This window comes from Octopus bimaculoides, chromosome 3 (assembly GCF_001194135.2).
Source record: "Octopus bimaculoides isolate UCB-OBI-ISO-001 chromosome 3, ASM119413v2, whole genome shotgun sequence".
In the NCBI taxonomy this organism is placed as follows: domain Eukaryota; kingdom Metazoa; phylum Mollusca; class Cephalopoda; order Octopoda; family Octopodidae; genus Octopus; species Octopus bimaculoides.
The window spans coordinates 105,660,517-105,674,891 of NC_068983.1; the positions used below are offsets into that span (position 1 = coordinate 105,660,517).

The window sequence follows — 14,375 nt, forward strand, 5'->3', positions numbered from 1 at the left end:
AATCAACCAGTATGACTTTTGTATGATTTGAAGTATGTATTAAACAATAAACCTCAATTGACGTTGAATTAAAAATATATCGTCTAAGAAAGTAAATAAACATATTGACAAGTACAGCATAGCTTCATTCATCTCTATGTAAATGTTGATAAACTCTTCAATTGGTTAATTTTTCATTTAGATAGACAGTTGACTCTCTGTAACACAACACTTTTTTAAAGAGATTATGTGAAGAACCAGATTAAAAAACAAAACAACAACAAAAATTTACTAGAACACTTTTCAGAACATAATACTGAGAATTTGTGTTATAATGTAGCTGTTTACATGATCAAATAATTTTTAATTTCTAGTTTTTCATGCTGGTATATGTTGATCAATTGTTCAGCATTACTTCTCTTTTCTCTTTATTTTAGTCTTTTCTTGTGTGTGTCTGTTTTTAATGTTCTTCTCTTTTTTTCTGATAATCATTGAGACATGTTAAACACAACTTTCACTTTTTTAATTTTTCAGTCATTCCAACTGCAACTCTTGTCTCCGTCAGGAAATGCCATTCCAGCCCAAAACAAGGGAGCTGTCAGTCAAATAATCAAAGTGAATAATCCCCAGAAGGTATGTCTGTGTGTGTGTGGATGTGTGTATAAGCACAGCTTGCTACAAATAATGTGTGCTATGTTTTTTTTGTGTGTGTGTGTGTGTATATATATATATATATATATATATAGGCACAGTTATAGTTGTGTGGTTATGAAGCTTGCTTCACAACCACATAGTTTCAGGTCCCATTGTGTGGCACCATGGGCAACTGTCTTCTAATATAGCCACGGGACAACCAATGCTTTCTGAGTGAATTTGGTTGACAGAAACTGCAGAAGAGTGTGTCTGTCTGTCTGTCTGTCTTTGTGCTTATGTTTATCCCTATCACCACCACTTGATCACTGGTGTTGATTTGTTTACATCCCTGTAACTTAGAGGTTCAGCAAAAGACACCAATAAGATAAGTAGCTGACCTTAAAATAAAAAAATTAAGCTCTAGGGTTGATTTGTTTGACTAAACGCTTCAAAGTGGTGCCCCAGCATGGCTGCAGCCCAGTGAATGGAACAAATAAAAGATAGAAGATAACCATATAAAAATATACTTATTTAATAGAAAAACAAAAATCCTTTAACTAATATATATAAAATGTTTTAAGAGCTGGCTTTTATAATAAATTCATCAGAAATATAAAACTCTCATCATGAAAATTCTTTCTTTCTTTCTTTTTTTTTTTTTTTCTATTTCACCTTATCTTTTAATTTTTAAAGAATAGCAATATAACTTCAATCTAATCCTGTTTTGATTATTTTATAATTTGCTTTTCTCTAAATCCCTTTTTGTTGATCGTCCAGTTTGAAAAACTATAATTGTTTCAGTAATATTTTTTTATGTCTACCCTTGCTTGTAGGGATTTGATGACACTTAAAAATTACATTAACGTATTTAGGCAGGCATTTTACAACTGGATCCTGGTCCTGAACATTAATTGACCTATTCACAATGTGGAATTGATAAATTATTTTCAGGCAGGTTAACTGAAGTGTATAGTATAATGATTGATGTCAGCAGGATGGAAAATAGAGTTACCTGAGGGAAATTTTAACCCTTTTGTTACTATATTTCTGTTGAAATTCACTACCTTTGTTTCACTTGATTGTGATAATAATGAAGAATTTAGTATAATAAGTTTGTCATTATTATTCTGGTGTTTGAAACATAAATTGACATGAAAATTTGGTTGACCATTTTAATTTAGATCATCTTTATCATAGAACTAAGGGCAGTCTCAGGCAAGTTGATACTGAAAGAGTTAATTCAGAACAATGGGCTATGAATAAACATTAAAAAAATCATATATTTAGCAAAAATGAAAATGAGTTTGTATTAATCATGTCTTTCTCTTGAGTAACATAAACAGTTAGCTTATTTCAATGCATTGACCATCTTCCAGACAATAGGAAGTTATTGAAAGAGCTTTGTCTCTAAGATATATCAAAATAAAAAGGGATTGATAATCCTGATAACATACTTCATAAGTACTCTGTAAATGAAGATATACCAGGCTAACAAATATGACCTGTGATAGATGTAGGAATCCAGATAATCCAAACTCAACAACTGCAAATCTGGTACAGTTACCAAGAGAAACTGATACATTGCTGCAGATACACACGTATAATGGATTTTATACATTTATTAAAGGCTCACACATGTTTCTGGTAAATGTTGAAGGGAACTAGTGACATAGTTTAATCGTATTAATCAATCCATAGTCAATCGATTGAAACAAAACAAAAAAATAGAATACACTTCCTCAGACCCACAAATAGACTGACTGCCAAAAAAAAGGAATTTGGCCAAAATTGTCAGTCTTTTGCCAATCACTTTGTGGCTCTGAGGAAGATAAAGGTGTGAGACTGTACTCTTTTCTCCCTCCCAATCAATTAACTATAGATTGATTGATTAATACGATGGAACTAGTCCCCTCTAACATTTATCAGAAACATGTGTAAGCCTTTAATAAATATATAAAATCCATTATCTGTTTGTGTGTGTATGTGTATATATATATATATATATATATATATAATGTGCACACACATATATATATATATATATGTACATATATCTACACACATACTCGTACATATGAGTATATGTGTAGATAAATGTACATATTGTATATATATGTATGTATGCACATATATATGTGTATGTATATTTATATAGTAATGTGATTAAAACAGACAGGATATGTATGAAGGTGTGTGAGTGTACATGCACATATACATGTTCATTAGATGCTGAATAGTAATGGAGTGAAACATCAGCTTCAAAAAAAATAAATATATTCTACTACATGTATTGACTATTCTATTTTCTGCTTGTATATGCAAACATATTCTACAGCTTGAAAGAACGAGGCAAACTATGACATTTTCCCCACCTCTAATAACCACTTATTTATCTTTCAACTAATTTCAGCAACCTCTTCGTATGCGTATCAAGCTTTCATATTCCCAGAATGGCAACACAGTTACTGAGATGAGTGAAGTGAGCAACTTTCCGGAAAATCTGTGGCAATGATACAATAATCCCAAAGATATACCTGGCAGTTCCAGCAGGTTACAGATCTCTGTCTGTCTGTCTTTCTCCTCCTCTCTCCTCTCTTTCTCCCTCACCTCATTCTGCCTCATGAAAATACAGGCTTTTGCTTTCTGTCTTACCTTGTCTTTTTTTTTTTTTTTTTTTTTAAACAATTATAGACAGGGAAGAAACTGCACTCCATTAATTTCAGTGACTGGATTTTAAACAGCTTGAATCTTACTTTGACTTCTACTTTTTTTTTATGTCTGTTCAATACCATCTCCTTTGCTGATGTCAATAACCATCTAATACATAGCAACAATGTTGTAAAAAGAAATATCAACTACCAAATCCTTTACAGATTTCCTGGAAGAAAAATTATATAAAATATATTGAGTAACCATTATATGAGTTTATTGATCAAATAAAGGCACGGTGTTGATTAAACCTAACCCAGACATCCCTCCCTATTCTCCACTTTTACTCAATTTTCTAAAGGGTATATATATATAATTAGCATACCCTTCCAACATATCTTTTTACAAAAATCACATACACAGAGGCATATGCTTATGTACACATATACATACTTATATGTATACACACACACATACATAAACACACATACATAAACATTATATATATATATGTACACAGATGTTCACAGATGCGTTATATGTATATACACATATATATATATAATGACAATTATGAAGAAATATTTGTAGGTATGTAAATGAAAGAAAATATATTTGGGGTTGTAAAAAAAATTATAATAATTAATAAAAACCACATACTTTATCTAAAATGAAATCATCTAACATCAGGATTTCACTGTAAATAAAAAAATATATGCCTCTCTGGCTGCTAAAGTGCTTGTATTATCAAATTGTCTTTTGCTGGGCAAATAAGAACTATTTCAATAGTTTCTTTCTCAATTTGATTAGGAACTTGTACCTTGTATTCTCTATTTGCAAAACAGTATCTTCAAATTCAGTTCTTATAGTTTTATTATTCAGGTTATTTTCTTTCTAGAAATAATATTTAGTTTTGCTTTATCTTTTATTAGTCATTAAATTCCCACTTTTTTCCTTTCCTCCTTGGTCAGTAGTAATTTCCTTTTTTACACTCTATTTCATTTGAACTGTTTATGCTTTTTTTTAAATTTAAAACTTGTCTAGTTAAAATTGTCATTGTATTAATTCATAAACTTAGTCAATAAATACAATGAGATTTTTTTCTTTATTTTTTAATCATTTTTAATTTAATTTTCTACTAGGTAAAATTAAGCGAAACAATCTCCAATTCAAGCTCGAGTTATTGACATACTTGTCATATCTGTAACATCTTTTTGTAAATTAATACTCTCCTATATGCTTGCTTGGAGAAATAATGTAAAATTATATTGACAGTGATTACATGAAAATTTGATTTTAAAAAAAATGAGATTCATTTAATGGGAATTGGTGATTCAGATTGAGATATTAACTTTTCTATTGGAATTTTTTTCATTCTACACAATTTTACAACATCCAGAATTCACAGATAAACAAAAAGGGGAAGGCAAATTAATTTTAAAAAAAGTTTAAAAGAAAGAAAATTACCATTAGCCCACAGGATGAAGTTTGTATAGATTATCAGTTGGATAATGAATTTGCAGTTATTACTGCCACTTCCCTTCATCAATGGTTTGGTATTTGATGTAGAGCTCAACTCTGTATTTGTTATTCAACATCTGTTCCTTCTACCATTTCCTCGTGTTGTCTACCATTACATTAAATAAAACCTTGAAAGGTTTTTTTAAATAATAATAATAATAATAATAATACAGAAATTTTAAAGAAAATGCATAAAATTAAAGATAAAGACATAAAATATATTGTAAAATTTCTATTGCAAGAATGGAAACCAATCAGATATCATATTTGTATATGAAAGGAATTATCCCAACTATGTTTATCACTTATTTTATCTCCCCCTTCTCCTCCCACAACCTGTTAGGTATGCAACAATGTTTAAACTGATTGTCAAATCTTCATATTGAAAAAAATCAAACCAAAAGGACATTAAAAATAATTAAAAAAAAAAAATTAAAATGGGATCCTGTAGTTATTTGTTTCAAATTTTGGAAAAGGGAAACATACCTTTTAGAAGAAAGGGAAAGCATGAAGAATTGGAATTTTCATTACCAAGTATCATTCCAAGCCAAAATGTGTTCTCACAACTAAAATGTGTAATAAAGGTTTTAAAGTTGAATTTGCGTTTGTTATATTTCCAGTTGATGATTTTAGTATAACATAACATGTCATGTTCTTACTTGTGAAACTGAAGTTCTCAGCAGCAGAATAAAACTATTGCCTAGCTCAGGGTTGTTAGATCAAGTTACACATATACTTAGGAATATGCAAGAGAGGCTGGAGGTATGTGAAGTTTGTGGGAACACTGGAACTTTAAAGTGAATTACAACTAGTGTGTCTAGAAATTGTGTGGAGAGACTTTTGCTGTTCCCATTCACTTGCTTTTGTGAACAAAGTGTTCAGCTACGTGACCAAACAAATTTTGTGCAAAACTGTTGAGAAAGTTATGCATCTGTGCCTCACTGAAACTGTTCCCAGAAATACTTGTAAGAGCCGAACTCATCCATCTCATTAAGAATATAACATTTACCCTTTAGCATTGAAACCAGCAATACTTGACTAAAATATTCTACAATTTTATGATCAAATTGGTCAGGTCTGGCTTCTTATACCTACCCTACAATATCTTTCTAAAAAATAAACAATCACATCGTTGAAATCTTGGAGCTATGAAATAATGTGAATAAATAAGCATTATATTTAACAGATTAATCTGAATGCTAAAGGGTTAAATTAAAACAAAATTGATTTCTAACAAAGGTATAAGGCTAAAAATGTGGGGAGAGGGAACAATCAATATTACTCAGTAGTTTATTGTTACTTTCATTTATTGATTCTGGAAGCATAAAAAGCAAACTTGACCACCATGGGATTTGAACTCTTTAAATTAAGTAACAAATAATACATGCCTATTGCCTGTTCTACTGTATCCAAAGATTTTACAATATATTCTTCACACACATACCAACACTAGTAGACATGAAAGGGTATACTGAAAAAGTTGGTACCCTCTATCCTATAAAGACAAATATTGGTGATATGGGGAAAGTGTTGGATTTTCAATTCATAGACATTAAAATCATAAGCCACTGAAGGTATTTTGTTCTCCAGTTTGTCAGTTTGACCTATCTCGATCCTTCAGGTACAAGGTAGCTAGAAGATTATTGAACCATTTCTTTCTCTCTCGTGTGTGTAGAAGAATGAATTGTTAATCTTTCCAATCCAACCGAAAACATGATGTATCTGCATATTCCACTTGTAGTGGATAACTTGGCGACTGAAGAGCATTAGCAAGTTGATATGATTTTGATACACTACTGATATTACCTTTAAGATGAATCCTTAGATAACTATTCACATACATTATCAATATCATGTGTTTTCAAATACATACATAAATGCAGGTATGGCTATGTGGTAAGAAGCTTGCTTCCCAACTATATGGTTCCAGGTTCAGCCCCACTGCATGGCACCTTGGGTAAGTGTCTTCTACTATAGTCTCAGGACAAACAAAGCCTTGCAAGTGGATTTGGTAGACAGAAACTGATCATATATGAGGTCTGATCAACATGTATCTGGACTGTTGCCATACTAACGAAGCTAAAGCACGCAGAGTGAAGCCACTTGGCACAGATTGACCTTGACTTCTGCTGTGCATGCACACTAAGTTGTAACGTTCTAGCTTTCTTTTCCTGTTTACAGCAGCACTTGGAAGTAACGTGATCATCGTCTTGACCATGACAGAAAAAGTTGTCATGGCAATACCTGCTCAGAGGCCTATACAAAGTTTCAGAAAGTGTATTAGTCACAGGTGTACGAGTGGTTCAAACGTTTCCAAGATGGCCAAAAAAATGTCGATAGTGATGAATGTTCTGGGAGACCTGCAACCAGCAGAACTGAGAAAAACTTCACAGATGTGCATGCAGCTATGAAGGGAAATCGTCAAATCACTATCTGTGAGTTATCAGAGGATGTGCAGATTAGTTATGATTCAGTTCAGTCCACTGAACTGAAGATTTGGGTATAAGATGCATGTCTGCTGAGTTTGTGCCCAAACTGCTTTCAGCTGGCCAAAAAGACGCTCAGATTTCAATTGCACAAGATCTCCTTGGTTGTGTCAAGAATGATTAAAACTTTGCATAGGCCTCGGAGCAGGTATTGCCAAGTTTTTGGCAAAATTTGATGCAGACTCTCTGCTCAACTTTCTCTGTCATGGTCAATGCAACAATCACACATTACTTCCAAGCACTACTGTCAACAGCGGAAGTGAGCTAGTATGTTAAAACTTAGTGCACATGCACAGCAGAGTTTAAAGTCAATCTGTGCCAAGTGGCTTCACTCTGGATGCTTTAACTTCATTACTATGGCAAGAGTCCGGATACTTATTGATTAGACCACATATGTGTATATGTCTTTGTATCTGTGTTTGTCACCCACCATGCTTGACAACCAGTGTTGGTCTGTTTACATCCCCTTAACTTAGTGGTTCGGCAAAAAAAATTGATACGATAAGTTCCAGGCTTAAAAAAAACATTGAAGTGGATTCATTCAACTAAAAATTCAAGCCTGTGCCCCAGCATGGCCACAGTCTAATGACTGAAATAAGTAAAAGATAGATACATATATGTTTTGATATACATACATAACTGTTGATACCATCTAACACATTTTGTTGAAAAGTGGTTTTTCTACACAGACACAGTCATATCAAATAGTTAAAATATTTATTTATAGACAATTGTAGTGAACCGTCAGCCTCTAACCATAACTGAACATTTGTATTGCATTCATATTAACTTTTCTATATTCTGGAAATTAATTTTAACTGCACAGATACAGTTCATAACTTTGTGTTGCCTATCTGTTATTTATGGGGATTGGCATCTACATCAGAATCTTTGTGTCTGTCTTCTCATTCATTATGACCAGATTTATCACTGGCGATCTGTTTCTTTCACTGTTTTTTCAAGAGTTGGTATGAAAGGCACCACCAAATTTATGTATGCAAGACAATTGTCATATGTAATATTAATAGATGAGAAAGTACTGTGAATGGAATAGAAAATACATACAATAGATATAAAATAGAGTAATTCCATTATGTTCTCAGTTAAATTTCATAATTAAGATGACATTGCAGTGAGAATCATTGGAAAATGCTACTAAAAATTTTATTGTAGCATAACTGAATGAAGTTAATATGATCAATGTTTGATAAGAATTATTAAAAGTTAAATGACTGGAGAAGAAATATGAGCATTAAAGGAGTTCTGGAAAGAAAGATTGAATATAACGTTTTACATGGATTCTCTGGTTGAGATCAGATAATGAAAGGATAAGTGACAGGTACTTTAAGTAAGGCTTAAGTAGAAATGATATGCAAAGAGTACTTTCAGAAATGAAGAAATTGTTGTATTTTGTAAGAGACAGAGAAAAATAGCATGCAATAATGAACCAGAATTAGCAAAGTGTAGAAGATTAAAGGCTTCTTTATCAGTGATAATTTGCCATTGCTTGCTCGTTCTGCTTGAGCCAGAGTATACATATTCATTTGTTTATTGCCAACAAAGAGCTAAACATAGAGGGGACAAACAAGGACAGAGAAAGGGATTAAGTCAATCACATCGACCCCAGTATGTAACTGATACTTATTTAATTGACCCTGAAAGGATGAAAGACAGAGTTGACTTCAGCGGAATTTGAACTCAGAACATAACAGCAGATGAAATACCATGAAGCATTTCGCTTGGCATGCTAATGATTCTGCCAGCTCGCCACTTTTTGTTTACATGCAAGTATCATATATTTAAAACAAACATTGATTTACATAGCTATGGGACAGGCATTGCCAGGGTATACATATTGACTAACTCAAGGATTGAAATCACACTCACTAGCTAAGCTATTGACCAACACTTATGTTCACTATCTCATTGTCCCATAGGACAATTAGGTAATGGCAGTTAGGTTTAAATCTAACTTTTTTTTTAAATGAATGTGAGTTTAATATTCTTTCTTAATGAAAGGCTTTTCCATGATATTCATTTCTATACTAGGCTTACTTAGAAATTTTAAGAATATTTTGCATTGCAACCACAAAGTTTTGAATTCAGTTCCACCTTGGATAATGCTTTCTACTATAACCTTAGATTTGACCAATTTTTTGTGAGTGAATTTGATTAATGGAAACTGTGTGGAGGCGCATTGTGTGTGTGTGTGTGCATGTGTGTGTATAGTGAGACAGAGAGAGAGAGTATACGAGGAGTTTTCATCAACTGACATTATGAAGGGGTATCCTAAAGTAACCAGAAACGTTCTGTGGGACAAGCCTGTTCTGGTTCAGGCTTCTACTGCAATCCCCACCAATCAGTCTGCCAACTGGCTGAAGTAGTACTGTCATGTGGTGTGTCTTTGTTTTGCAGTGCCTCTCCCCCTGTTCATCGATTTTTGCAATGGCTAAAACAAAGGAACAATGTGCTTCCATGAAATTCTGTTTTCTGTTGGGAAAAACAATGGCTGAAACAGTTCTCATGCTTCAAACAGCTTACAAGGACACTGTCACGAGTAAAACACAAGTTTACAAGTGGTTTTCAGACTTTATGAATAGTCACTTGTTGCCTGAAAACCAACCTTGTTTAGGGCAACTGTCAACCTCCTGAACAAATGAAAACATCACAAAAATTCATGAGCTGGTCCTGGAGGACTGTCACTGAACAATTGATGAACTTGTTGATATGACTGGTGTGTCCTGGAGTTCCCCACCAATGAATTTTGAGTGAGAAATTGCAAATGAAAAGAGTTGCAGCAAAATTTGTGCCTCACTTGATCATGGAAGATCAAAAACAGTCATGACTGAATGTGTATCATGAACTGAAAGAACAGCTGGAAGTTGATCCAAATTGTTTTTCAAAGGTCATCACTGTTGACAAAAGCTGGTACTATGGTTACCATCCAGAAACAAAGCAGTAATCAAGTCAATGAAAGCATTCAATGTCATCATGCCTTCCAAAAAGTGTGTCAAGTGAAGTCCGATGTCAAGACGATGCTGATTGGTTTCATTGATGTGAAAGGAATTGTTCACACAGTATTTGTTCCTCCTGGTCAAACTATTAGCCAGACATTTTACTTGGCAGTTCTGAAGCATTTGTGGTACACAACTAGACAAAAACGCCCTGACCAGTGGCAAAGTGGAGATTGGTGGGTTCATCACGGCAATGCACCTTTGCACACTACCTTGAGTGTAAGACAGTTTTTCACCAAACATGGCATGAACCCCTTTACCTGGTCTCCCTATTCACCTGATCTTGTTCCCTGCGACTACTTTTTTTTTATTATCCCAAATGAAAAAAGTTCTTAAAGGAAAACATTTTGCAGATGTGGAAGACATGAAGAAAAAACAATGGAGGTATTAAAAGGCATCACTTTTCAAGAGTTCTAGGACTGCTTCAAACAGTGGAAAATGCATTGTTTCAAATGGAGAATACTTTGAAGGCGATAAAAGTGTAAACATGTAAAGCTAAGTGAATAAAATAATGTTTCAAAATTCTGGTTCCTTTTGGGTACCCCTCATATGTAATAGGTATGTACTATTCCTTGCCATGGATTATCATCAAACATTCTCATTGGAAACTGTTAATGGACCTTATCTATAACTTTATCATTTTTTAAATCATGGAATTGTGTAACACATATCCTTTTCACTTTGATCCTTCCTTCATTTTGACAAACTGGAAAGTACTAACACCGTCAATTGGAGATATTTCTTCATTTTTCATATTTTTCTGACTTCTCCCCCTCTGGTGACAGAACACCTAGCTTATGGAATCCATACTCAATATCATGAGCCACATGCTTGGCTATTCTAGAAACAGCTGTAAGAGACTCTATATTCTCTTAAGTTAAATGTTTTTAAGAGATGCCAAATATTTTGCTTTTTGATTTTTTATTTTAATCTCTCTCTCACTCTCTGTCTGTATATCTATATATATATGTGTGTGTGTGTATATATATTTATATATATATATCTTCCCTCGTGGAGGTGGACATAATTCCCTTTTAATAATTATGAGATATCCTCTAGAGTTAGAGATAATTTTAATAAATCAAAAATTTTTGGTTACTGATATGTGTGTGTGTGTGTGTGTGTTAGTGTTTGTTCCCCACTATTGCTTGACAACTGGTGTTGATTTGTTTACCTCCTTGTAACTTAGCAGTTCAGCACAAGTGGCTGATAAAATAAGTTTCTTAGCAAAAAAAAAAAAAGTACTGGGACTGATTTGTTTGACTAAACCCTTCAAGGCAGTGCTCCAGCATGACCACCGTTCAATGACTGAAAAATGAAAAAGATAAAAGAGGATACTCTGACCAGAGGATACATTCACTGAAATATTTTGATTATGGCAAGCAAGATGAGAAAACTAATTTGAATATATCAAAATATAGTAATGTTAATTCCTTACTTCAGAAATTCAAACAAAATTTACCAAATATAATAATTATAAACTACTGTTGCACAAGAGCTAAAAAATCTACAGGTACTTAGGAAATCAATTTTCTCAAATGCCTCAGAGGCTCTTTAGAGGTAGTGGATAATTTCTGCTACCTAGGAGACCTAATTAGTGGTGGGAGAGGATGCACAGAAAGTGTAATTGGTGGGAGAGGATGCACAGAAAGTGTAATTGCTAGAATAAGAATAGGATGAAAAAAATTCAAAGAGCTTTTACCTTTGTTAGCAACCAAAGATCTCTCACTCTGAGTGAAAAGAAAATTGTATGATACATATATATGAACAGCTATGTAAGTCGATCATATCAACCCCAGTGCTCAACTGGTATTTAGCATAACCTAATTTTGTTACAAAGAATATAAATACACAACCATATATCAGTTCACCTCTTTGCTAACTCAGCACCTACTAAGAGCACACATCTATCTTCCTTCTGTTTGATAGCAATGGAGAAGCAACACCTTTATGCAAGGGACAAAACAACCATTACTGTTTCTATCTACCTTGTCTCTCTCTAGTAGTCTCACAGATGACATACACAATGGTCTATAGAACTAGAGACAATTTGTCTACTGCAGTAACACACAATTTGTGTAGACACAACAACTTGATGAAGTTGTATTTTCTATATTGTAACAACTAACATAATAATCAGATAAATAAATGGCCATCTTAGTAAGCAATTAATATTGTTCCTATTCAATCATTAAAACAATGCATCAGTACACATTGATTTTTATACTTGGTGAACTTCTCACTGAAGAACTACATGCCTTCTCTACTAAATGCTGCTAAAATTGGTTCCTATATATGGTCATTACATGTAATTCTTAGCACATCATTTAAAAATTTTAGACATACTTCAAGGGAGTTTTTATCAGTTAATTGCACGAATAAGCTCACTTGACTGAAGTTTTTCACCTCACTATTCTATACAACCCCAAATGCATTGCTATATATATATATATATATATATTGTCAGTAAATCCTAAATCCAAAAAAGAAGTACACCCTAAGTTATAAAGCAGTAGAGTATATAGATAAAGATTTGGCCGGTTTATGGGGTTACCCTGGGTTTCACATCCATAAAGCTCTTAGCTTTACAGCGTTTCTTCAGACTTTAAACCCATTGGCTTATGGCTAGAGAGACCATGGGCAAATGGGTTTAGGGTCTTAAGAAATGCTGTAAAGCTAAGCGCTTAATGGATGTGAAACCCAGGGTAACCCCGTAAACTGGTCATATCTATCTTTATCTCTCTCTCTCTCTCTATGTATATATATATATATATATACTCTCTTTTACTCTTTTACATGTTTCAGTCATTTGACTGCAGCCATGCTGGAGCATCGCCTTTAGTCGAATCAAATCGACCCCAGGTCTTATTGTTTGTAAGCCTAGTACTTATTCTATCAGTCTCTTTTTGCCGAACCGCTAAGTTACGGGGACATAAACACACCAGCATCGGTTGTCAAGCGATGGTGGGGGGATAAACACAGACGCACAAACATATATACGACGGGCTTCTTTCAGTTTCCGTCTACCAAATCCACTCACAAGGCTTTGGTCGGCCCGAGGCTATAGTAGAAGACACTTGCCCAACGTGCCACGCAGTGGGACTGAACCCGGAACCATGTGGTTGGTAAGCAAGCTACTTACCACACAGTGGTTTAAGAGCAATAGGTAGTGGATATATGATGTAAGCACAAAAGAGTTTAAAAAAGTTCCACTTGACATTAGTATTGGTAGTGTATGGCAGAGACAATTGTGTTGCTTCAAATATTTAATGAACATATATAAGTTACTTATTCATATACTGGTACATATAAGTAGGATACTGATATATATAAAGATGTCCTGAAGTAATTGTTGATATTGATACATATAAACATGTCCAGAAGTAATTGTTGTTTGTAACCAAGGAAGAGATACATAGAGAAAGCATAAATAAGAACTGATAAATGGTAGATATCTGGGTAAGTAGGAGACAGAAAATAAATAACAGCTTAAGGTAGATAAAAGAAAAACCTATGAGGTGAACTTTTATGGACTCTATCAACAAGTAAAAAGGGATATGAAATTCATAGTTGGATTACTTTTGTGTAAGAATTACATTTTCTCATTCCTATAGAGCAAAATGAAAATGACCTGTTTCAACTACTGTTATATTTTGGTGGCTTATCTGTTCGTCATCTGTTGCTGGTTGACTTCTTGGAAATAAGACCAAATGAAGTACAACTTGAACCACAAGTCCACTACTAGACAAAGTATGTGGTTCTGTGAATCCATGCAACACAGAAAAATGTTATCCATGGAGTATAACATTTTTTCATCAAAATACAAACAACTTTAAAACGTCCGTTTATTAAGTTAAATTTACACGTAAAGAGTGTAAGCTTTATTAAATGTAGCTTCACTGTGATTTGAAATGAGTGAAGAAAAAGGAATGCCTCTCGGAATATACTAGAAACTTTATAACAGATTAAATTCATTAAACACCTATTTGTGAATAATACCAAATTATATATATATACACACACATATATACTTAAGATTATTTGACGATTGTCAGAATGTTCCGTTAGTTTTCCCACTAATCATTCTGATTAT

At 33.4% G+C, this 14,375-nt stretch overlaps 1 protein-coding gene across 11 annotated transcripts in view; it reads left to right on the forward strand.

Annotated features, from left to right (window-relative positions):
- LOC106879213 (AP-1 complex subunit gamma-1) overlaps positions 1-5,380 on the forward strand; it is a 125,257-nt gene extending 119,877 nt beyond the window's left edge. For all 11 annotated transcript variants that reach the window (XM_052966410.1, XM_052966413.1, XM_052966411.1 and 8 more), the window contains 2 exons: positions 514-612; positions 3,023-5,380. In XM_052966410.1, the coding sequence (XP_052822370.1) occupies positions 514-612; positions 3,023-3,124 (201 nt within the window). In that variant the 3' untranslated portion in view covers positions 3,125-5,380. The remainder of the gene's footprint in view (positions 1-513; positions 613-3,022) is intronic.
- Positions 5,381-14,375: the final 8,995 nt, after the last annotated feature.